The 26,640-nt window shown below is 28.2% G+C and overlaps 2 protein-coding genes across 2 annotated transcripts; both read right to left on the reverse strand.

Annotated features, from left to right (window-relative positions):
- Positions 1 to 764: 764 nt before the first annotated feature.
- LOC119666723 lies at positions 765 to 1,987 on the reverse strand. Its single transcript, XM_038076009.1, has 2 exons — positions 1,857 to 1,987; positions 765 to 1,780 (listed from the first exon to the last, which is right to left on the reverse strand). The coding sequence occupies exons 1-2, from the start codon at positions 1,969 to 1,971 to the stop codon at positions 810 to 812; spliced, it is 1,086 nt and encodes a 361-aa protein (XP_037931937.1). The 5' UTR covers positions 1,972 to 1,987; the 3' UTR covers positions 765 to 809.
- Positions 1,988 to 25,218: 23,231 nt separating this feature from the next.
- On the reverse strand, positions 25,219 to 25,942 carry LOC119666744. The gene is made up of 2 exons (XM_038076029.1): positions 25,700 to 25,942; positions 25,219 to 25,606 (listed from the first exon to the last, which is right to left on the reverse strand). Exons 1-2 carry the CDS (start codon positions 25,794 to 25,796, stop codon positions 25,269 to 25,271), a joined length of 435 nt encoding a protein of 144 aa, XP_037931957.1. The 5' UTR covers positions 25,797 to 25,942; the 3' UTR covers positions 25,219 to 25,268.
- Positions 25,943 to 26,640: the final 698 nt, after the last annotated feature.

Here is a 26,640-nt window from a genome sequence, read left to right on the forward strand (position 1 = left end):
TTTATTATTGTTTGAAAAACAATAAATTTTTAAATTAAGTTTCATTATAACATATATTTGCAGTTTTGACCTTCAAAAATTAGTTGTTATAATTAATTCGACTTTAGGAAGTGAACGTGTTGTCAAAAATAAATAAAATTTTAATAATATCTTGAATTTGATAATTTGAAGCCAAATTAACAGATTTAAATGTGAATAAATTTATTCAACATCTGTTATTTTTCAGGTATGGATCATAAGCCCATATAAATTTGTGTTTTATTTTTTTCAAATTTGGTCAGCGATCTTCAGTGATCTTCTCCGCTCTTCTTCTCTCATTTTCACACATTTGTGCTAAATTTTTCAAACAATCAATCTTTTATGTCGCGGAAAGGAGGAAGTTGAAATTCCCAACTAATATTAAACTAAACTATTTAATTAACTTATTACCTACGAACTACCTCTTCTCTGTCACTCTGATTCTTCGGTTACCTTGAAAATGTTCCAAAGAAATCAATGAAAGTGAAATACGAGCGTGTGTATTCGGGTTAGTGTTGGGAACCAGTATGGAGAGAAGCTGTCTAGATACATCATCTCTTATGAATATGCAAAATAGACTTTAATGCAATGCATGTGTTTTGTTATCGAATTTGTTTAATTTGTTTTTATTGTGTTTTTTAACATCATTTCCGTGTCGAACATTTTGTATACAAACTTGATTTTTGCTTCATAAAAAATTAAAATTTGGTAATTTTAAAAAAGAGATTGTATAGTTTTTCTAATACAGGTTGATTTTCCGTAATTAAGTTTTTCATGAATTTATTTTAATATTAATACGGTGGTAAAAACGGATTGTAAACGTCATTTGCCGAGTCAGGTACGTTGTAGACGTAACCTGGTGTTACAGAATGGCGTGTGGTGTATTCATAACCTGGTTTTTTGGTGGTGTACACATATCCTGTGCTTTCTGATGTGTAAATATTAACTTTGCTCGTTGTAAATTGTTCAATATTTTTTTGTGTAGTTTCGTATTCAAAATCTGCTGTCGTCGCTTCTACTGCAAGATCGACGCTTACGTTTTCTATTATTGTACCCTGTGTGGTGGATTGTGTTGGAATATTGGCGACTAAGTTCACATTAACGTCTACACCAGGTCTTGGCGTTTTTATATCTGTACCTTGTGCGGTGGATTGGTTTGCAAGATCAACGTCGATGTCCACACTAGGTTTAGGTATTTTTATATCTGTACCCTGTGTGGATGATTGTGTTGCAAGATCGGCGTCTATGTTCACATTAACGTCCACACTAGGTTTAGGTATTTTTATATCTGTACCCTGTGTGGAGGATTGTGTTGCAAGATCGGCGTCTATGCTCACATTAAAATCCACATCAGGTTTAATCGTTGTAAAATTATCGGATGCTTCTTGCGCGATTTCTATAGCTGTACCTTGTGTGGTGGATTGTGTTGCAAGATCGGCGTCTATATCCACACTTATTGCAACATCAGGTTTTTTGGTGATAGTCAATGGCATAAGGTCAATTTTATTTTCTTCAGTTGCAGTTATGATAGTTCCAATTTTAATGGTTGTTTCCGGAACATAAACAGTATTAACTTTAGTTGTATAATCTGGTTTGCTGGTTGTAGTAGTTGTGCTAGCCACACCAAATTTATTAAATCTAAATCCTACACCACCAGAAACGTTTCCTTGAAGTAAAGTGGTGAGAAATCGTAGTTTAGCACTTATTAAGTCCCCCAATGGAAAATTGTTAGTTGTTTGTGTTTCAGTACGCACAGTATTTGCTGTTTAAAATACAAAAGATATCATTTACAGATATTAGTAATAACTGCCGACACACAACTTAAGCTACAAACATACAACTTGTTGTTGGTGTGAAAATATTAAAAAAGAATGGTCGAGCTTCTACAGGCTGTTGAGTCAGTAGTGCTGACATTGTGCCCACCACAAGGCAGAAAACTGTTAATTTGCTCATGGCTCAATAAAATCACGTCTTTAGCGGCCGGTGTTTAAGTTCGGACTGATTGTGCAAAACCGACAAATTGTTCAGCTTAAATGCTATGGCACCATATGTACAGCAAAGCCAAGAATCGCATTGATTTCAGCAACATAAAATTAACATGTTTCTTGCCTACGTGCTAACCATAGCTGTTAGTCATGGATAAGTTGATATAAACCACTGTTAAGTGCTCTACCGTCTATCTGAAAAAGTAGATGAGCAAATATTGTTATAAAATGCGTGTGTATCACATCTCACCGATAGGATGTCTCACTGAGTTATTTCATATTATAATTTTTATATTATTTTGTATTTAATGAAAACCTTAACATTTAAGATGAGAAATTCTGCTGTCGTTTAATTGTAGTGTAACGTGGAGTCTATATTAAAGTTGAAGATGAGCAGCAATTTTATGGGTGTGTTAATATAGCTCATTGCAAACTTCACTTTGTAGGCAAAATTTGCAGTTTGGGTAGAAAACAATTTTATGCAATTACTTCAAAATAAATTGCAATAATTTTTAATAAGCTCAAAATTTGTTAGTACTTTCTGTAAATAACATTCAATTTGGATTTAAAACAAAGGTATTTAAGTAGTCTTAAAAAAGTATAAACCTTAAGCATAAACTGATTTTGTATTTTGGATTTAGTAGCTAACTCTCACAGCAAAAAACTGTAGTTCTATCTAGGGAAGATTAGTGCAGTATTCTTCTTCACATTTTTGTGAACGTGGGCTTAAAAATTTTGTAAGAATACTTTTAAGTAAGTCTTCGTTATTTTATTCAAAATTGATAAAGTAAAAGCCGTTTTTTTGAAGTACAAAAAATAGACTATTTTAAAAAATTAGCGGATTCAGAATGATTTATTCGTAGCTTCATAATGTTTATAGAATTGTGCTATGCTTTATGTTTTTGTCAAAGTTTTTTTAACAAACAAATCCACCCGCCCTTACATATATGAAATATATGCATTTAAATAAACAAAGAAATCAACCTCAATATTATAATATATAAGACAACATCGTTGTTGCAGTAAATTTTTTGCTTAATTTTTGTACATAGATTTTGAATTTGCAATGTATTTAGTTCTTAATTAGTTACATTATGCAAAATGAAATAAATGAAGATATTGTACCATAGTGTTCAAAAATATCTATATAATATTACTGTGTATTAGATGTATTTAAATATTTTATTGTCTTAATTTAAATGTGTCTGTTTTCGTATAGAGTAAAGGTTTTGTAGTGGAGAAAAAATTTTCAATTACACAAATTTTACTTTAAATTTGATAAATTTTAGGGTAACCATTCAGCTGTTAATGAATAAATTGTATTCGGCAATTGATGTTTTTATGGGACGTGTTGATATATGATTTGCTCGAGCCATGTTCTGGCTCTGTTTAAACACAGTACCACGGTCAAGTCATCTGTAACTAGTGAGTAGTGTATATGTAGTTTTTAGTTTATCAAAACGAATTAACAGTTATCGGAATGATTCTTTACAGTCATTTAAAAATCCAGTTGAAGTTTTTTTTGTTTTATTTGAGATTTGTCGTTTGGTATACCATGAATTCTGTGTCAAACAAGTAAATACCAGGCTTAAAAATAATAGTGGACCTTACGAAACATCCTAACTTTATACAACTCAAATTAAAATCAATTTCGTGAGTGACTTGCTTGAATTTTCATAGTTTAAGTCAACTGTTCGGTTAAATCAGTTGGATTTTTTTATGTAACTAAAGATAATACCGAAGTCATTAATTAAATTTACTTATTAAACTAAGAAAAATTTATTATTTGCACCTTCCATTTTCTAAACATTGAACTCTGATTGTTCTTATATTTATAGTAAATTAAATAATAAAAAGCGGAATCCTCAAGTTTCAATAAGCCGATTAAATTTGAATAACCTCATAAAGGTTTTATAAATAAATTACATTCAGTTGCTTATATTTGCAGATTAATAAGTGAGAGATATTTAAGAGTTTTCATGATTATTCTTAAGATTATTTAAATGTATAGAACCATTTTCGTGAATAAATTTATTATAAAGATCCAGATTTGTGAAAAACTATGAACACGGTGCTAATGTGATCTCTTCAATTTCATTATGGATGCTCTCTCCCGATCGACAAAATTTACGCTTATAAGTCGGTCACCCTACTTATGCTTATATATGACATAGAAGTATGAACGGTATCAAAATATGATAAAGTAGCATTGGAAGTTTTTGAGAGAAAATTTCTTTTACGACTTGGCGACGACACTTCATTTTAATGAACAATAAGTTGTTTATTATCATTACATAAACATTAGTCAGATGTTCCAGAGATGTTCTAACTAAGTCAAAGCGAATAAGAATCCATCAGCTTCATTGGATTTGTTTTGTTGCTAGAATGGATGATGCCACGTTTAATGTACGAGACTAGAGAAGTTGCGTACGTAGCAGAGGCGTCTGTAGAGGATTTCTGTAGCACTTTGCATACTATATACAGAGGAGTAAACAAATTATATACAGATATACCTTGTTTTACGGCAGTGCCATAACCACATTTGAAGCGCATTATCTACAAACAACTTTTCGATTGCTCTTAGAAGTAACAGATAGCCGAAGGTGTCAAAAAACTTTTTGGAAGAACTAGAACAATAAAGATGTAAACATAGATCAATCGTGGAAGGAAATAAAAGTGACATCTGTTAATAAATTTTTGAAGCCTTTGCGTCGTCAGAAGTCGTGTAGCTGATGTTGACATCAATATAAATGATAATGTTTTAAAAAATGCGGTATAAGGTAGTTTTGCGAACTATATTATAGATGACGTCAACCAAATTTTAAGAAACGAAAGAGAGCAGCTCACGAATGAGAAACTGCTGTAGCTAAATGATTCAGAAGACTTCGATGAAACAGAAGCAAACGTATCAGATAATTGTTGTAAACTAACATCGCAAGTTCTGTAGGAGTGTTTTGATAAAATTTATGGAGTACTCAGTGACTTTCAAATTGCAGATTTACTTTCTTAGCATAGCTCGAAAGTTCCCAAAAAAGTTAATGAAGCTATGTAACCATAGAAGGAAGTTCTAAAAGAGCACAAAAAAAAAAGTTACACAGCTAACATTACATTTGTTTTTTAAACTATCATGACTATCTTAAAAATACATATATCAGTAAATAAATATATATCAGATATAGTGATTATATATAAATTTTGTGCTATATATTGAACTCGTTACATATAGGCATTTTGTTTTTTGGAACCAATTTCTTTATTTTCATACATTCGTTTAACGGTCTTTAACGGTTTTATGGCCAACTTCGAGTTAAGGGCGTTAAGCGAGGTATAGGTGTATTTTATGCGTGATACTCACATTGTTCGCACAAATGTTACCTTCTAAGTGACTATTAAACTGAATTGAAACTAGTATGTTTCAAAAAGAGCTTTTTTTTGAAAAGTAGTGAACTACAACAACAAAAATTAATTTTTATATTATTTTAATTAATTGAATTTTGGGCTGATCATACAGCTGTGTCGAGTATTTCCAAATACCCATCATCAGTGTTCTTGAAAATAATTCTTGTATTTAATTATTCGTAAATAATTTTTTGAAAATGCAAGTACCAGGAATCGAACTCGTGTCCTGCCAAATTTGAAGCTTAGAGTCAGCGCACCTTAACCAACTGACCCAAAGCCGTACTTGATCTTTATTTTCACACATTTTTATGGTGCGCTGTATGTAAGTAATTAAAATAATATAAAAATGAATTTTTGTTGCAGTACACTACTTTTCTAAAAAACCTATATATAACATGATTACTATATGTAACTTGTATGTTAATTAATAAACAATTTCTAAGGATTTAGTTAGGCATATAGTACAGTAGTATACTATTATATAACACATATCAACTATATAAAGTATAGTAGACATATACTTTTTTCTTGGTGTATTAAATTTAACGGATGGAGACATTATAATATAAATAAGTTTTAGGCATTTGGTAAATAAAGAATATTTTTAAAGACATTTCTAGATATTTTGAGACATTAATTATAAAAACAACTGTTGCGTATTTAACTGATATTTACTTTTGGACTAATTGTGGCTTTTTTACTATAAAATGGATTTCTTGACTCAATGTTACTATTTAACCTTCAAATGGCACTGTTTCATATGTCATATTTTTTATATGAGATATATTTTATTTAGTATAGAGTTCTACACTCTGTAACACATGATTTTATTGGGGTTGGAGGGTTGCATTTAAAAATAATCCATTATGTTTTTTTTAGCTACATTAATTATATTAACTTATATATGTCAACTATTGCTTATGGCCTTCATAGTCATATACTTAAATGAGTTATTTCTATCCCCAGAAGATTACTGATGCAATAGGAAGGTTAATTTGATTTTTAAACATTATAAAGTTATATAAATAAAATATTGCTGAAGCCATGTATGTGTTCCTTTAAAGAAGACAATGAGGAATGTTCTAAACCGTGTATATCTTTATAATCATTTAAACAATTCATTTATTATTTTATGTAAATTGGCTTAGCATATGACATTCCACTAAAATATAATAATATATAAAATTTTACTCAATGAACAATAATAGCATATTTTAATGTTAAAACTCGTTATTGTTAATAATAAATACATTGAGTATTTACCCAATGATGATGATTAGGATTTGCGGTTTGTTAACGATTCAGTTGACCATTGGCGCAACTATTTTAGCCAGAAAACTTTACATTTTTTTGTAATTTTTGTAAAGTTTTCAGGTGCGGCAAAATTTTAAAGTCGCGGTTTTGTTAGAAGAAGCACTTGCATTAAACAATTTATTGCCGATCTCAGTATGGTTTGCATTGCGATAAAATCTTGTTTCAGTTACTCATCACAAAATTATTGATATATCTTCTTCTATAATAAGTAATATCACGGTCGTTCAAAAGTTGACGACTGTGATGTTTCATTGATGTTTTATTGGATCTCATGTTAAAATGCGTGCTTAATATTAAACTAGCGAAATAAATTTTTATATATTATCGCTATTTTAGCATTTTTAATGTTTTTAATTTACGAATGCAGATTTATGAATTTATTTCTTATCCATTAAAAGTCATTTGAATTTAAAAACAAATAAATAGCGAAACGTAATGTTTCTTATTAACATACAATAATAGTCTTATTTCATTTTTATTAAACAAGTTGAATTTATAAGCTGTCAAACACAATTACCAAACAGGACAACTTTACGACAATATCATGTGGTACTTTCAGACAACCAAATTTCAGAAAGAGCTATATTAAGGTTAAAGAATTCAGATGAAATAGGGGTATTTTATGCTTGATTTAAGTCATATAAATTTTAAAGAGATTTGATAGATTTTTTGAAAAGACATATATTTTGAGACACAAATAACTGGTATCAAGTAACTTATGTTAAATCAACGTAAACAGCTCTGCAAGCTGTTATGTCTGAAAAATTATTTTATGAAGACCCATTATTGTAATTATTATAAAAGTACTTGAAAAATATGTATATTATAATTAGCCCTTAAACAGGTAATAGAAAATCTAAGATTAAAACTTATGCACTGTGTGGTAGAATCAAAATAACATTTCTTTAAAATAGTATTAAAATTATAAGTAATAATGAAAGTATAATAAATATGAATTACAAGGCAACAATAATTAAAATTACCAAGTATTGTGAGAACATTTTATAAATTTCAGATACAATTCATAAAGGCAATAAAATAACTTCATACAGTAATTTGATGTACACCATTAATGATTTAAAATTATATTAAATTGACATTTTCACGATTTGTTAAAATTGCAATTTATATAATTCGTATAACAATTACATTCAATATAGAATTTTTAAAAGAACAAGAATTTTTAATATATATGTTGTCAGTCATAATAATAAAAGTGATAGTAATAATTTTGTGTTACATCTTTATGTCGTTTATATAGTTGAGTCATAATTAAACGTATATGTAGTTTGAATTTAATTTAATTATTATAACAAAAACGGCTCCATTTACATCTTATAAGCGGAAATATGGGTGATAGACAGATGCGCCAACTTTAACCTTGAACATAACTACCCGAATCGTAATATTGCAGTACTGACTGATAGCCAAGTAGCTATAATGACATTCGTATCTTATCAGGTGACATCCAAACTGGGAATTTGGATGTCTGGGAGTGCATTGATAAGCTTAACGTACTTGGCTGGAACTTAACAATAATAAATAATAAATAATAAAGAGAAAGCAACTCTTAAAAAACATTATCCTTGCTTCACCGAAAAGGTACCTGTAAAATGTTCAGGTTGTATAGTGAACATAAAATCTAGAATTTTATTTTATTTTTTCGAATTGTTTTAACAAAATCTGTTACCATTCAGTTGAATTACATCGGTTTGTCCCTTAAAAATCTACATTATATCAGTCAACTTTCTCAACTTTGTTCTGTATTGTATTCAGCTTTTAATATCCTCAATAGTGCTTATTCTAGTTTATTTTATTATAAGTTCCTGCCGTTTTATTTGAATTGTACTCATTTCCTCCAAATAATTTATACTGTAGAAGTTTTTAGTATAAATGTTGAAAAGTTAAGTATTTTTTTTTATAAAATTAAGATTGAACAGATCGATTTCATTAAAGTAATCGAATGTTATCTTTAACTGTTTGTGTAAGCCTCCACTTTGCACCTAAAGGTACTTTGATATTTTTCAAAGTAATGTTCTGGCAAAACTTTGCGTTAGAATTAGTATGATCAAATTTTGCCTACAAGTCGCCATTAGAAAAACTCATTCCCGTGCAGTTGTCCGATAAATATGTCTAATAGTTTGTAGTTTTATTGTTTAAGTGCAAAGCGAAATAATGAAAGTTGAAAAATATCTCCTGTTCATTATTATTTTAACTACTCAACATATAAAGAAAAAAAAAAGTTAGATATATAAAAAATGTGTTGAAAAATATGGTTGTGTTTTACGAGTTACAAAATATATCTCCTTATTTATCGAATAAATGTTCTACAGATGTAATTGATGTAAAAAAATAAGATTACAAAAAACGAATTACTGATATTTTTGTAAAACTAGTTTCGGTCTTATCTGAATTACCGTTATAAGAGAAAAAGTACCCTACAGTGCATTTAAATATATTAAAAGATATATGTATATAAAGGCGATTACCAATTTCGTGATCTTGATTTGCCGGTACTTTTGCATTAACATATAGAAAACAAAACTGTCATCGACCGCTTCATTATGTATGTTTAAGGTTTAGGTTTTTTATTTTACTACGGTATATGAAAAACCGCTTACTACATTGCAATTACACAAATTTATCATAAATATAGTGATTTTGGTTAGTCTTTTCGCATTAAATTTTCTTTAGCGATAAGGTTTATTTTCCATTTGGCTGTAAAAATCTATAAGTAACCTCTGCCTTCAGAAGAAGTCACTGTGTGATGTAGTATTTACTTAAAAGTATGATATGCGCATATATTTGTTTGGCAGTAGGGATCTCAATTCAGATCTCTACTCCTATACCATAACCACTTTTGTTATGTGATATTGAAGATGTCGAATATTTGTGGCCGCACAACACGTTTGACTTATAATATGGTGCTCGATTTTAGATTATTTCCTGGTACTAAATTTTAAAAGTATGTAGTACTGTAAGCTGTTTCCATAGAAAATATTTGAATGGTATGGGATTTCGCACCTCATGGCAAGCACCAAGTAATACACTAAAATAAAAATTGAATGATGTTATTGAATCAAAATGTTTTTTTGATGTTTACATTTGGTGCTACAAATTTAGACTCTCGATAAAATTTTTGTTTATACATGATATTACCTACATTTTGTATACTGATCAGATGTCAAAAATATTGTAGCCATAACAAACTATGTGCAGACAATCAGCCAATTCAATTTAATAGAATATTGGATTCTTCGTAGTTTTAGGGCATCAATTGCAGTATTTAATAACTGATATATGTCATGATATATTTGGGATTACTTGAATTTCATGATTTTAGAATCATAACATTATCCTATAGTATACACTAAATAAATATATTATTCATGGAAATGTTTGTTAACTTGATAGACAAGTAACTTGATGATCATACAAAGAATTAAATCAATTTCATTGCTTTACAAAATTGGTTGTTTTAGTATAAAATATCTTATTAATTTTATTGAATATGCTTTTTAGAATAGACAGGTCTTTTTATGAGTAGAAGCAACAAAATAATTATTGATAAAACGAAATTTTTTTAAATATTCGCTATCTGATCAGTTACAGCGATTTACATGATATAAAAGCACATGTTCAGCATGTCCTTCTATGTCCACATATTTTACTCTTTTATCTGCAAAAATATTTTTTTTAAAAACTCTTGTTTCATACAGTGTCAAATCAGATGGATACGGGGTATTATTCACCTCTCTCCATTTTTACCAATATATGATGTATGTTATAACTATGAATACTTTTTTCTTCAAACTCCGGGTTCCTTTGGAGTATTCAGTCAATTTTAATTTCTTTTAAGTTAAAGAATATTTTAATTAATAGGAATGCCCACATATGATGGAAAATCTTGTGATTTATATCATGTGACCATGCTGCTCATCTTTATGTTCTCACAATTCATTATAAACTGCATTAACTCCAGAACTCTGCAAGGGAATAAATTATTTAACATATAAACTTTTTTTATTAATTAAAATATTTTAATTAATAGAATATTTTATATTAAACCTTATATCAGCTTTTTGTTCGTTGCTCATTTTTGTTCAATAACATAAGTTACTGTCAGCTCATATGACATAACTCGACTTTTATTCTGTGTCATGAAATTAGTAAATCAGTGAGAGATCTACCTAACCGATGGATGTAATTGCCATTATATGACTTTTAATATAGGATTCTTTCAAAATTTAGAATGAACCTTGCTTTTGCTTTTGATTGCAATTTAGTTTTGTAGTTGAAAGCATTATTAAGTGTCTGGTATTTGGAACAGTCAGTTGCATTAAAATAGTGTCATTGTAAATGAACTTTCTTTATAGATGACTTCACCAGCTTGGGTAATGCAAATAATGGGAAATACTCTGAAATCTAAAAAATTGTTATTCAGTCATAGTAAGAACTATTACAATATATGTTATTCTGTATATACTTACCATTGGCACAAAAAATTAGTCTTTAATGAAATTGAATTCGAGACTTGCGTTTGTATTACTAACAGATAGATAGAAACAATTACGCAACTCTCTGAGAAACACACTTTCTAATTAGAAATCTCAACATGCGATTGAATGGAAAATATGTCATCACACAAATAATTAGCTGCATGACTGCTTCAAATAGTACTAGCATCGTTTTAAACATAAAAAAGATCTCTTCTGCCTTACATGTTTAGCAGAGATTGCCGATGACAAACTATTCTGATTATTCGTTATGCTCACATTTTCTTGAGCTAAGAAATAATATTAGCGAGTCTTTTGAAGAAGTTATGATTATATAAAATCTTGTTTCCCATATGTTCGCACATGTGACACAAACAAAATGGTATGTAAATAAATTAAATCGGTGGCTGCGACTATTATGAGGACTTTCCGCATCATAAAGGAAGAAAGGGCAACAGAACATACAAAATATCACTGCAAACATATTCAGAATTAACACCATTTAACGCTGAAACACAGAATTGATTTATTTAAATTTGAACTTAGCGGTATCGTAATGAAATTAACGGTGGATAAACCTTCTGGATGGGTAGAATTTTTAAAGGATTTAGATGCCAGAAATGACTATATTCCCTCAACAAGTCACGTATTCGAAATGTCTCTAAAGATATTCCAACCATTTATTTGAAAATATGTGAAAGTATATTTCCATTTCTTTAAATGAGGGTTCGATGTGATAAAAACTGAGTATTCTCAGGTAGTTCTAGCACCAAATTGGCACTTCTCTATTGTGTAGCAACAACATTTTGAATTAAGTATATGTTTCTTAGTATATTGTCAATGTTTTTAAGTATTATTAACCGGAAACTTTGTGGATTCCACTATTCGAATGTTGTTGTTTACTTCACCTGCTATGTTAAATATAAGGAATGTTGTAAAAATCATGTTAAAACCGTATTTTGGTTTATATATACATATGTAAAGCCATTAGTAGAGAAGGCAATTGATGCGAATACATTATTTTAGATTTTTGGAAACAATTAGTATGAGAGAGATATTAAGTGTACTTATACCCACGAATATTTAACCTTCAATTAGGCACAATGATCATAAAATTAACAATTATAAATGTCAATCCATAAATGTCTTAAATTCATGAAAATTGGAATTATATTATATATGTAATATATAACTCAGTTTTTTGAGAAAATGATTTTTTTTTTGATTTTTAAATAATTGCATGCAATTAAAAAATTCACATTTAGTTATCTGAAATCGCAAGCCGCACGCCATATGTCGTGACACGTTCCATTAAAATAAATATTAAAACAAATACAAAAAGGTGGTAACTGTTTCAATATTTCACTAAATATATTCATGGAAATATATGCACACTGCATAAAAATTATTAAAATTTTGTTTGTTTAAACAAAATACACTGAGAAATCAAGTTAAATTGTTCCCTTTGAAAAGTAAACTGTCAAGAGCAAGTTTAGCGAGTTCATTACGCGTAAGTCGCTGTCAACACAGCGAAGTGCGACAAGTGACTTCAGCGGAATAAAAGTTTCCAACCAAATTTGGCTTTATTAAGTTTGTTTGGTTTGTTGGCACAGCTGCCTTCGCTGTCAACAGAGCTAACAACGCTAATGAGACAACACAGACAATAGAGCAAGTGAGGTGTACTCATTCGTCACTACTGGAACTGGTTACTCGTTACACAGCAGCAACACGCTATTCTGCAAGAGCACTTGACGGCGACTCTGGCATCTTAACTAGAAACAGTCGTGCGTTTGTATGTCGTTTGTATGTAGTTGCTAGTAGTAGTTGCTAGTATAGTTTGGTTTTTTTTATTTATTAAATGAATAAATTAATTTATTCGTAAACAAAACCGAGTATTTTTTGTTATGCCGTTATACGAACTTTTTTAACTGACATTGAACTTGACATCACTTTTTTGAGTTTACTCGGTGTGGTTAAAGAAACTTCAACTTTTTCAGTTACTCGTTGGTTTCTGTTAAATTAGGCTTACAGAGAGCGAGTTAAGAAACGTATTTTGTGACTGCACAAATGTTAGAGTTTTTTTTAATGTATAGTTATTAAAATTTTGTAAAATATATATATAAGTGAATTCAATAAATAAAAATGTTTATCTTTTTTTTTTTTTGTTTTGTCTGTCTATCTCACCTACCCAATAAAGCACTAAATAATTGTCATGATAATATGCAGACTAGAGACAATTAAAGTTTAGCTTTATTAATTAATGAATAATTAATGAATAATTAAAGTTTATGTTAATTAATTGGGTTTGTTGGGTTTCACCTTAGGCACCATTGGATCATTTTCATTGATCAAATCACTTTATCACTTTAATATTTAGTGTATGCTTTAATTATATTATAGTTTTATAAGAATTTAATAAAAATTATTGCTATACTTTTTTGAAAATACCATATGAATAAAAATGAAATGTTTATTCAATTATTTAGTTTATTGAATTTTTTGTACTTAATAGAAACTATTATATTTAATAGAGATGTTTCGAACAGTAGTTGGGTCAGTTGGCCTATGAAAACCGACTCTAAGCTTCAAATTTGGCAGGGCATGAGTTTAACCCTTCGTACTTCAGTTTCAAAAAATTATATTGAAAAAATAATTGAATATAAAAAATAATTCCAAGACTATTGAAGATGGGTATTTGGCAAAACTCGAAACAACTGTATGGTCAGTTAAAAATATAATTAATTAAAATATAAAAATAATATTTATTGTTGTAGTTTGTTATTGTCTATTTTATTTTATATTAACTGTAAGCTATAATTTTTTTATTGTTATCGGCATGTTAAAACAAAGTTTAATCTATAGATTTTACACTATTATCAATAAGTTATTAAAGAGTGTATTAAGTTAAGTATGGTGTTTATAAAATAGAATAGACCACTAAAAGTATACTCATTAATATTTTTCTTCTGAACAATAAGTCAAATTAGTGATATGTATTTGTTTAACTTCCCGTCTGTGCGTTTGTCTTTATGTGAGCGTATTTTGTAGTAAATAAACTTGACTCTCAATTTATAAGTTAATATAATGAGATTTTGCGCAGGCATTTACTGTGCGTTTAGGCAAAAACAGACAACATATACCTATATGTTATATAATGTCTATACAATATAACTGCCAAAAATGTACTCACGTAATATTGTATATACATATATAAAATATATACAATATACAATAATACAGTGTATTAAAATTTTTATAAAAAAAGGGGTTAGACTTGATATTGAAAAAACGACTATTAAGTACATAATTGATACGAATAATTTATTTATAACACAATTTTATTCTTATAAGAGCTGGTATTGTGTGGCCCAACAGAAAAAAAAGAAACGGTACTTTACTTTATATTGTCAGTGGCCATGTATAGTCAATAGAACAGTTAAAGTCTTCTACTTTATATTATCAGTGTCCATCATTGGTCAGTAAAAACCTATTAAGTAAAAAAGCCTAATATCATCTTTTAAGACTATAGATATAACTTCTCCTTATACAGGTTTGTCTTCATTTAAAGTGAGAGATCGTGTTTCCTGCTCGCACTAACTACTTCTATTTTCTACTTTTGCTACTGATTTTGCAAATCTGGAATACGATGAACATCAAATTGTTTCGTATTCTTACATGTTTGTTTTATACAAAAAATACTTATAACTAAGTTAGAATAGAACTTTATAAATGAGTTTAGTATTTAGACTCTGTGATTTGATGAGAATTTTTTGTATAGTCATTGGTTGAATGCAATCGTTGGAAAAGAAAAACTTGTTCGGTTTAAATTCAAATTAAATAAATCACAAAAAAATTGAGTTTTATTTTTAGGAATAATTTGAATATATAATTATATTAATTCTTAATATGGTATTGGTAACAAAATTTTTATATACATATAATTTTCATTTATAAAGGAGGTTCTAATCATAAAGATGTAAATACCTGAAAACTACTTCAATGTTCACAACACTTAAAATAATGACAAATTTTTATAGATTAATTATAACTTTTTGTTGGGATAGGGTATATAAAGTATATACAAGTAAGTAAACCCACTTTTTTAATGTGGAAACATTTAATGTTTCATTTAGCTCTTAAGTAATGGGGGCTGTAAATTTTAGCGGACTGGAGCACATACCTGAGATGTCTGTTGAAATTCTAATAAAATTCGCTAATAACACGCGCATTCAAACCGATGTATACCATTGAAACCATTATACCATTAAAAAATTAAGACTGATCTGGTATTGCAATGGACCTTAATGGTCTACGCGTGGCCTTTTTGGTCTGCCAGCATAATTTAACCTAGTATTTAAGTCGTTTTGAAGACTACTTTATTTCTTAAACAAAAGAGTTCACTGAGTTTTTATCATTTAGACATATAAAATAAATATTAGATATAAAATGTATAAAATGCTTTGTATATATATAATTTAACCATTTTCTAACCTCTTACTTATCTTTAATACTATATAAATAAATATATATATATTAATACTACATAAATTTATATATATATATATACTTACAATTCTATGTACTATCTAGTATTAAAGTAAATAATTTCATATACTTGTTATAATATAAAATTATTATACTAAAATTATTATAATATAAAACATTTCACACTTATAAAGCTAACAAATTTTCAAAACTATAAAAATTATCCTTTAAGTAGAAATGCATTATGAAATGGAATTAAATGTTGTGGAACTAGAATTATAGAATTCGAGTATTCGTGTGAGTTTTGCTATCCATTCCGAAAAATGATCAAAATTACTTTTACATTTATAATCAAAGCAGTTCCTGATATTTTTATTTTATTTACTTAAGCGCTATGTCCCAAATCACATTTCAGTTCACACACAAATAGGGCGTGGTAATAACTCGGTTGAAACAATAGCTGCCATTTAAAATGGTTTTAATGAATGGCGCTGAAAAACGTTAAGTGCTGCTGTTTCACTATTTGTGGTCAACTAATGACGTGGGATTAAGCACTCATGGTTAACCATTGAACGCATTTGAGCATCCAAACAGAGAATAATAGAAAAGATTAAAGTGAAAGAAATCGAATAAATTATTTGAAGTGTCATGTGAAAGAGAGTTGTCCGAAAGCAAAACTATATAAAGTCTCTACGCTTTGAGAAAAGAAACAAAAAAAATATGAGCAGTATGGCAACACTATCAAAATACTGACGTCATTTATCAATCTAAATGGCATAAGTTGACATTTTTATAAGCACATGTGGGTTAAGTACGAACGTGAATAAGGCACGTACCTCTAACACCCAAGCGTTTACGCTCTTTAATTTTATAATAAAAAAGGGCAAACTGCAGAAAACAGCAAGTAACGAATGTCCTTAAAGCTATAAAATATATGTCAAAAATGTGCGTAAAATATATTCTAAGTTTGGCAACATTGTTTTATGGTTGTTTTATGCGCTGTGGTAGTCACAGGGGCTAACTCCAGACTCCAAACGCAATAATAACAAATCTAATGATAATAAATTGTCATTAGTGCGACTGTAAAGGTAATTTACGAGTACGAGTTGAGGTTGGCTTAGTGTGTGATCAGCGTAACTGCGTAACTGCTGGTTTGCGTAAAATTGTTACTTAAATCTCTGCGATTTTTGAATGCGTTCCCTTTAGCAGCAACTTCAAATGCGACAGACACACTGCTTTGGAAATTGGCGCCCAACCTATTGGCAGAAGAACGCTGGCAGTCCATTAGTCGGCAGGATAATTTAATTTTATGAGCTTTTCTTATGTGTTTTTAGTGGCTGGCTCAAGGTGAAGTTTATTTTTCATTCAATACAATAAGTTTAGTTCTTTTACGCATCGAAATTTATGTAGTAAAATTGACTTCTGTTGTACTTTGGTTATGAACTAAATCCAAATTAACTTGACTCTATTGGTTTCGATTTAAGTCGTGCTCTAAATATACCTTTTTGGTTTCGGTTTCCGTTTCCGTTTTCATTTGATTTATGCTTCTGTAGAAAATGTAGTAACTTTACATTGGGGACATTGATTTAATATGTCTGGAAAATGAAAACAGAAACATTTTACTCTTTTACGTAATTGTTAGTAAGTCTTTAAGAAAAAAAAAGATTTAAAAATGGAAAATTGTTACTATAACATAAAATAGTTAAAAGCATTATTAGTTTCGTTTTTAACTATAAAAGTAACTATTTGAAAATCTCTAATTTTTATTTTTATATATTAATATATAATATTAATATAATATATATATTATATATATTACATATTAAATTTGCATAGCTACAGAGTATTAAGTCAATAATTTTATTTTCAATAATAGTAATATAAATTATAGAAAAAGGAGATAATGATGATAAAATTTGAATTTAAAAAATCCTCAACTTTTGTAGCATAAAAGATCTGCATTGATAGTACTACTATGCTAAGTTAGGAATCATTATCCTCTAGTTACTTCTAATTTATGTTAATCTTTTGCAATAATTTATTTTTTCATTTTATTTATTTATTTTTTTTTTTGTTTTTTCAAAACAAAATGCTAAGAGTCATTACTACTGCTTCATGGAATACAGATCTAATTAAATATTACGCTGAAGCATATAAACAGAGGCTTCAACACCATTTTAATGCAGAAGTATCAACCCTTCTTAATACAGAAGGACTAATACTTCGGCTTAAACGAACTAAGCCGTTTGATTTGATATCCTAATACATTAATCATTATAAGTAAGATTTTTATTATAAGTACTTAGATTAATGTCGACTAATATAAGTTCCAGTTTATGTAGACTAGGTGCAATTTCAATAAAAAAAAATAAAAAAAAAAAATAAAATATATGAAAAAAATATTTTTTAGTAATAGATACATTGATTGAAACAAGCTCTTATAGCTTGTTAAACTCTTGTAGTTTTACGATAAACATCAGATGCTATATTTTATTAGTGGTACTTAATTTTGTCAGTTTGATATAGAAGCTTATATATTCAATATTTTGCCTTATTGGCATTATACCATCAAGACAGATCTTTATTAATGATAAACACTCTTGATGGATGTTTTCTATCATAAAAGATGGAATAAATGACTTAAAGGATATTCCATGTAAATACATAGTATGTATTGTTTTGTGATGCATATATTTTAATACATTCGGAAGACCTGATATTAGTGCGAGTCTGGTTTTTAGATTACTTAGTTTTCTAATGCATATTAAGAGTTGTGTATTACGACGTTCCACTGAAAGAGTAGTTGAAGGTAGTATTTGGAGTTACATGTAAGAAGAAAAAGTTTCTGTTTTAAGAAAAAGTATAATAAACAAAAGTATATTAAATAAAAAAATTTTTTTCTATCATTAAAATTAAAAATTAAGTGATAAAGATAATGTAGAAATATTAAAAAATCTAAATTTTTTTAATTTTTAATTTTAAATTAAATAAAAAATTAATTAAATTATTTAATTATAAATTTATTTTAAAGTAGATAATTCTTTGGTACAAAAAAAGTATATATGTTTATTTCAACACATTTTTTTCAAGAGGTAATGACAAAATGACATATATTTTGGCGCTGACCCATTATGTGTGCTTCAGAAATCCAGAGTTGTTTCAATGAATTCAAAAATAGATTCTTCTTAACCAAAATTATTTACGCTTCGGTGGATTTAAATATTTTGAGGTATATTTTTGAGATATTAAAGTAGGTTTAGAGGTTTAAAAGACATAAGAGTGGCGAAGTTTACAAAGTTTATAAAATTGCTGCAGAACAGTACCTTAAAATTTTTGCCTATGAATCTAATCAGGTATAACATATAACTAAAAAAGCAGATTACATAAGATTAATTATTAATTTTAAGCGTATTATTTTGTATTTTTACGTTTCTCAAAAAAAGTTAATAATTTTAATAGGGTGATATGTATAAAGTGCTGTAGTGGTTAGAAAATAGTTAAAACTATTTTTGAAAAAGATTGAAATTAAATAGATTTAAAAATAGGAAGAATTTATTTCTCAACTTAAAAAGTTGTGTAACTAATTATAATAATATAAGGGTGATTCCTACTCTGCTTCCATGCATATGAGTTACTATAATGCTGACATACATTTTTAATGAAGTTTATAAAGATTTTCTTGCCATTGGTTGCTATGATTAAATATTAATTCTTAAAAATATTTTAAGTGATGAAAACGTGTTCTGCATAAATTTATTATTATTATTTAATACATTTTTTTATTTCCCTATTAAATTTAACGTATTTAATTGATCAGTATTGAATGAGGAAGAGAATAAATTACGTCTCGATTATCACATTTGATAAACATACATGATGAGTATTTTTTATTGTTCTCTATAGTTGGTAATTATAACTGGAAATTAGTATATATAAATCAAATAATTTTTTTTATATTATTTTATTTTTACGTTTTTTTTTTTAAAAGCCAAGTGGTCTTTTAAAGGCGAATAACTAATGTGAAAACATTAAATGTCATTAGATAAGATGTTTTTTAGAGCATGAAATCATTAAAATTTTTTTCCCAACTTAATTATCTACTAAGAGCAAGATAATTAAATGATAAGTATTTAATGAAGAAACATTTTTATTATGTTTTCAGGTATAAAATTTCTTACTGTCTTAGTATTTTGAAGACAAATTTGCGATGGTCTTAAGTAAAACGATTTAATGTTTGTAGCGGAAGGTTAAAAACTCGTAATATATTTGCTACTTTAATTAAAAATAGTATAAGAGAATACAGATTGTAATTAAATAAAACTAAAAAATAATTAAAGAACAATTTAATTATTAATTATCTTACTGCAGGAGATCTTACGAAAATTCTACTGTTTAGAACTAGGATCAAAGTGACAAGATTTGTGGCAATGCTGGCAGGGTAACTAGTACGGATCTACGCTGAGAAATTAGGCAAACTGAACAACTTTTGCAATTAGCCTGATCTGAAAGGATCAAGACATTTTATTATGAGAACAACGAACTTAAGGATTCGATTTTTTAAAATAAGTTTTGCTTATTAAATGCAAACTAGTCAATGAAAAAGGCGAAAACTATTCATACTCTAATCCTCTCATAAATATTTAACGTTATTATTAGAAACGTAATATTTCTTGGGTTGGTCAATTTCAATCAATTTAAGTTGCAATTTTATATTTTAGATCTATCTTGGTTTCATCATTTTTTTAGTGAATGGGTTTGATTAAATCTTGTCCCACACATTAACTCCTAGATTTTAATCGTTTATACCTTTACATTATACTTTGATATAAATATTTTTTTAAAAATGATCAAAATTTGCAATTTTTGTAACGAAATACTTTACAAATAGTTTGGGTTCGTTGATTACCACAAATCCTCTCATTATCTTTCAATTTCTAAAACTTGTTTTTTAAACAATTTTTTGGTTTTTTGGTTTAGATGAGATGAACTATTTATTAAGAAGAATATTTTTATAAATAACAGATATATTTGAGAAGCTTATGCAATCTGGTAATATATGTAATTAATAAGTAATGTATTTAAGTAATGTATTTATGAGTTTATTACAATATTCAATAAATTTTTTCTTTGCAATATGCCCCTTCAGTCACGGCTATCAGTGCGATATTGAAGAATTGGATTGAAGAAACATCTATTGTAAAATTACAGCGTCTAGGAAATCGAAATCATCTTTTCTTTAATATATTTATTTATATAAAAATGTTATATAATTATATATTATATAAATATATATTTACATATTTTTCTTTAGTTATATTTCAAAATGTATAGTTACTTTATTATTGTAGTACTACGTTAACCTTAACCTTAGTATTATGTGACTAATCCAATGGTTCGTCTCATAACATTGTCTAGTCTACTAGCACATTTAAGAAAAAATAAATAGTATAAAGTGAGCGGATATATCATGCAATACCGGTATAACTAGTTTAATTAATAAAAACTTATGCAAAATCATGGCAAACTAAATTTATTTTCTTAACTTAAAATCATATGATCAAATTTGGGGCATCCCCAAAATTTAAATAAAATGATAATAATTCAGGTTTTATTCATTATCCAAGACTTAAAGTTTTCTAAAATTGTAGTGTCATTAATTTTTTTGTTAAAACGCTTTTTTTAAAACAACAAATAAAGAATATCTTGAATAAAGTAAGAAAAGATTATAATACTTCGAACTATGGGATTATATCTATGGTAAATACATATAATAAATACTAATATTATTTTTTTGAAATTATTGTATGTATGAAAACCACAGTTTAAAAACTTGTTCTTGTGTGACATATATATTTTTTTCTCTTATCAAACTCTCATTGTTTCTTAAATGGGATTCTAACAGGATATTAAATTACTTGTGTAGTATATTTTAAATCAATTTTAATACATTCACTTCAACGATTCTCACCTCTGTCATGATATTGCTAAAAGTTTGGAAATATTCCTGTACGATAGCTATTCCATCTTCGTCTCATGGAAATCGTTTGCAATTGAAGTGTGAGTCAAGGACGGTCAGTTGCTTTAATAATTTGCACCTTAATTTATTGAGTGTTAAAGCTTCTGATAAATCGCTTTCGGTTAATCAACGATCTTTCATAAATATATCCTGTACTTTTAAGATGATTTTTGTTGATGATGCTGTTTTTGAAACTTCTATTACTACTTTTAAAGAAATCAGCCTGTTTACAACGATTTGTTTCTGAAGCAACAGATTTATATAATGGTTGTTCCATTTCGGTGAGAATCTTCATGATTGTTGAACTTTCTTTTAAAAAACAAATTTAAATTCATACATATACAAGGAATTAAATCACTGCATAATATTTAATTTTTTCTATTTTTGTTGAGAGTGTAATTGGCCAATTTCTGAATCTATCGTGTGCTCATCAACTTAAAACTTGGTATTAAGATATAAATCTATACATTACCTATATATTTAATACAAAAGATATATTTTATATTGCATCATTAACAAACCGACATGAAGTTATTTTTAGTTCAGTGGCCGTGTAAGTACGGTTTCTATGCGGTAGCCACATATAAGCAGGCTTTTAAGAAGTGTGGCGGATCACGAGCAGCCAGAGAATTCGCATCCGGAATATGTAATGAATTTCATGTTATTTACTTGCTGTTTAATTTATTCATTTTTGTAACAAAAAATTTAAGACATTCCGTAATTACAAAGCGTGCTTATTATTTATTTTTAAACATTTTCTTTATAAGTTCACATAGCTTATGATCTGCTATGAAGATATTTCCCTAGAAGCCAAATTTCTATTTAAATGTTTAGAAATCCAGAATATGAATTCTCATATCTACTTCGATTATTAAATCTATTATAAGTACGACATGTGTATATGTAGCCATATATCAGACTAAGGAAATAAATCTTTACAAACAGTGTTACATGATAATAAACTGACATTGTTTGATTTATACTTTTAGTATAACTACAGTTGCTACCAAGTTAGATTGTCTGGAACGTGCCAGAACATATAAAGAATACAATATAATATTTAAGAAAAGTACACACAAGAGAAACATTATGTTAATGATCATGTTGGAGCTCAGAAAATAACGGATTTATCAGGGTTTTATACCACGCAGAACCAAGCAGATCGTGACGTTATGACAGGTGTATATGGAATGGGGTAAAAATTTAAAAACCGGCCCGAAGAATTAATTATTGTAGAAATAAAATAAAGAACTTTTAAAAAAGAGTGATTATCATTTGTAGATCGACAAATATTAGGTTATATTACGTATGCTTGAAACTTTTATTGCTTCAACTAGAAAAATCCTTATAGGTCAGGTTTATAACAATAGCCGGCAGTTTGAGATGGTTATGGAGTTTAATGATACCTTGCCATGAAATTGAACAAAATAATCCATTCAATATTAGAACCATTTGTTAACTCAATGCCAAGCAAGCTTAATGAGTTTTTAGAGAATAATTCCAAAGACAAACATTTTACAAAAAAAATTATTCAAGCCGGTTTTACACATAAAACATTTTCTAACAGAACCTTTCTTATAAAATTAATTTTTATAATTACTAACTTTAAATAAATTCATATTTTCGGCTTAAAATTTGTTTGAATATTTCACACAATAAAAAAAACATAAAAGTATAGTATTATTTAAAATTTAATCAATATAACATAGATTATTTCACTGATGTATATTTATTGAGAAGTTGTGGTTTTTTGTACCAGAAAAGTGCGTTTATATGATATTCACAAATATGAACTGTATCCACTAGACTATCATTTTTTTCTAATTATACAACTCGGGACGTACTACTAATTTCTTTGCTGATTTCCATAATTCAAGTTTGTTTCGTTATGCATATTTCAGTTTAGTTGTTTCGAACTTGTATTTTCCTTCTTTCAAGTTTTATTATCTTCTTTTGCTGGTATGTCTGGATAATAATATATAATTTGTTTAATATTCATTTATCAGTTAGGTGCTGCTGTATTCAGAAACAATTCTTCAGGATACCGCTTGATACTTACGAGAATTTCGATTTTTGTTTCTTACTGATCGTCTGCGTATGTTGTCAGACCTTACCATAAACAGTTATCGTAGAGTTTTGGCAGAGCATGAAACCTATTGTTGATATATTGCCTACCTTGTTGAGAATATGAAGCAATACGTTCTTTTGAGTTTGAGTTGGTCATTATCCTATAATTCGCCAAATTGCTCGTCTTTGCACTTGTACGGTGTACCCGAGCGCTCATTGCTTGTCACATAAAAATCATCATTTTTAAATTGTTGAAACTATATCTGACATGTTCTAATCGATGGGCATGTTCACCATATATTTCTATCATCAAACAATAACTTTCAACTGCCTTCTTCTTTCGATTTAATAAGAAAAGGAATGCATGTTGCAAATGTTCTTTTTTAGGTACAAAATTCAAGATAACCACTGACCTATAAAACAAAGACGCAATATTTTAATGGACTTAATTTATGTATGTTTGTAGTTTAATGTCAGATGAACAAAATGACGTATGTGTCAAATACAAAGTAGGCTACGTGTTTTTCGCTTCCACTCTCTGTTAAATTAATCGGAAACCTTTGCAAATCTATGTGTTGATTATATTAATCCCATATCTATTGAAAGAGAAGAAGGTATTAAAATTGAAATAGTTATGTCCGATACATACACTAATAGCAAATGGTTTGCTGATTCAAATATTTTTTGATATATTTCTACAATTATTTGTGAATAAAATCAAGGTCTAAACAAACTGACTATGAAAAAGCAATAAAGATCACAAACTATGCAGAGGTTTTATGCAGCCTCCACTGAACCTACTGTACTTTACAAATGCACTATGCTATTATAAAGAAATGCTTAATTATTAAATGTTTATTAAATATTTATAATATTATCGTAAGAAAATGATTATTACTAAACTACTAAATGATATATTTGTACAATGACATTGAGCAAAAATTAGCAAGTATTGCATGCACACTACAAAACCTATTTGACTCGAATTCAAAAGGTTTTTCTAAATCAAAAACTTAATATTAGTAGTAACTCCAATAACAAAAAAAAAAAAATATAAATAATATAATATATATTAATCTTATAAGTTTTGTACGATCGTTAATTACGATCGTGAAAATCTAAACTTATTATAACGTCATAAATGAGGAAACGCCTTGCTATAGAGTAGGTCTCATCTCATCATCATCATCATTATAAATTGATTATTGAAAATGCATATTTTGATTAATAAAGTATTATATAATTAAAATTAAAAATAAAACAAAATTATCCAAAAGTGAAAATGATTTGTTTGAAATAAAAAATAATAAAATTAGCAATTATCTTTCCTTATATGTTTCACTACTTATTAGAAAATATAATGTAGTAAACCATTAACAATTAAAGATATATTTATTTTTAAAATTTTTTATTTAAAATTATTTAAAACATTATAAAGTTATATCATAATTAGTTATATATTACTATTTTAATATCACTTGATGTCGCTTAACGTCTCTCATAACCACCGGGCTTGGCTGTAGTGGTCGTCGTTGCTGCCGCCGAACCGCCCCCAATACCAATATTAATAGTTTTAGTGAAGAATGGCTTGCGAATGGTGAAGGATCTGGGTAAATTACCTAAACTACTGGTGACGGTACTTAGTTTGTTGGAAACAGTGCTCACTAGATTTCGTTGCACATTCTGTTTCAATTGCGCTAAAGTTCCAACGAGTGACTGCAGCGTTCTTATTTTTCCATTCAAAGCACTCGTAAGTCCTTGAAGCAAATCATTTGGAGAAGCTGCTGGTGTGCTTGTTGCGCCTGTAGAGGATGAAGCAGCAGTGCCTATTTTAGCATAATTAGTTATGAGTTTATTAAAAACATTATTTTTTTAAAATTAAATAGTTTTTTTTTTAAATCGATCAACTATTATATAACCTTTTTGTACGCTAAAGGTGGAGAGTTTAAAAGCTTCAGTATTATCAGCTTGGAAGGCCAAGAAAGCTAACAAAGCTAGTATAACTAGTTTCGACATATTTCTTGTTTAAATATTTTCTTCTGTTTGTTTTTATTTAATAATTAAACACTGATTTATTTATTAACAAAGAATATTCTTCTTATATTTTTGCACACGCGCGATCGCTTCTTTGGTGAGCCACTTTCGAACGAACTAAACCGTCTGACAGCTCAGACAGAAGCTTTTATATTTCTTAAATTGATTTGAACGTTTATTCTTTTGTTTCCTTTTCTAATCTGCTTATGGCCAATCATTGCTATAAAATCATAGAAATTTATTTAAATTTAAAATTCATAATGCACACAACACTTCTAGTATGAGCACATCGAGACAGGGGCTATGTATTTAGGTATGTAAATATTGTCTCTACCATAAGTGTGGCTGCCGTCACTGAATCTACTCTATCGGATGAAGGTATACTCAGTCTCATATGTTTCTACTTTTTTTTTAAGAATGAAACTAAAAGTACTTAACTGCCACAACTTGATTCAGTCTGTGGAAGGTTAACTGGATTCGTAGATGTATGATCGGCAAAGGTTTATCTATAATTTGTAAACTTACAAGCCTCGTCAAATTACAAGCAAAAATACTTAATAGTATCTCATTAAGTAGAAATAAAAATTGTACAAGAAGTTTTCTCGTTTTAGTTGCCGATGATTAGTAGAGCAAAATCAATGTCGATTTTTGACTTAAAGTATATCAAAGTTCATAATTATTCAATCGACTTCAATTTCATGTTATTAAAGATTTTAAGAAGCGTTTATTACATGTCATAAAACCATAAGACTGTAATTAATTAAACTTTATTGAACCTCTAATTTTTTTCAGTATAAATTGATTGATGGTTAGCTGAGTATCATTT

This window comes from Teleopsis dalmanni, chromosome 1, assembly GCF_002237135.1.
Source record: "Teleopsis dalmanni isolate 2A chromosome 1, ASM223713v2, whole genome shotgun sequence".
In the NCBI taxonomy this organism is placed as follows: domain Eukaryota; kingdom Metazoa; phylum Arthropoda; class Insecta; order Diptera; family Diopsidae; genus Teleopsis; species Teleopsis dalmanni.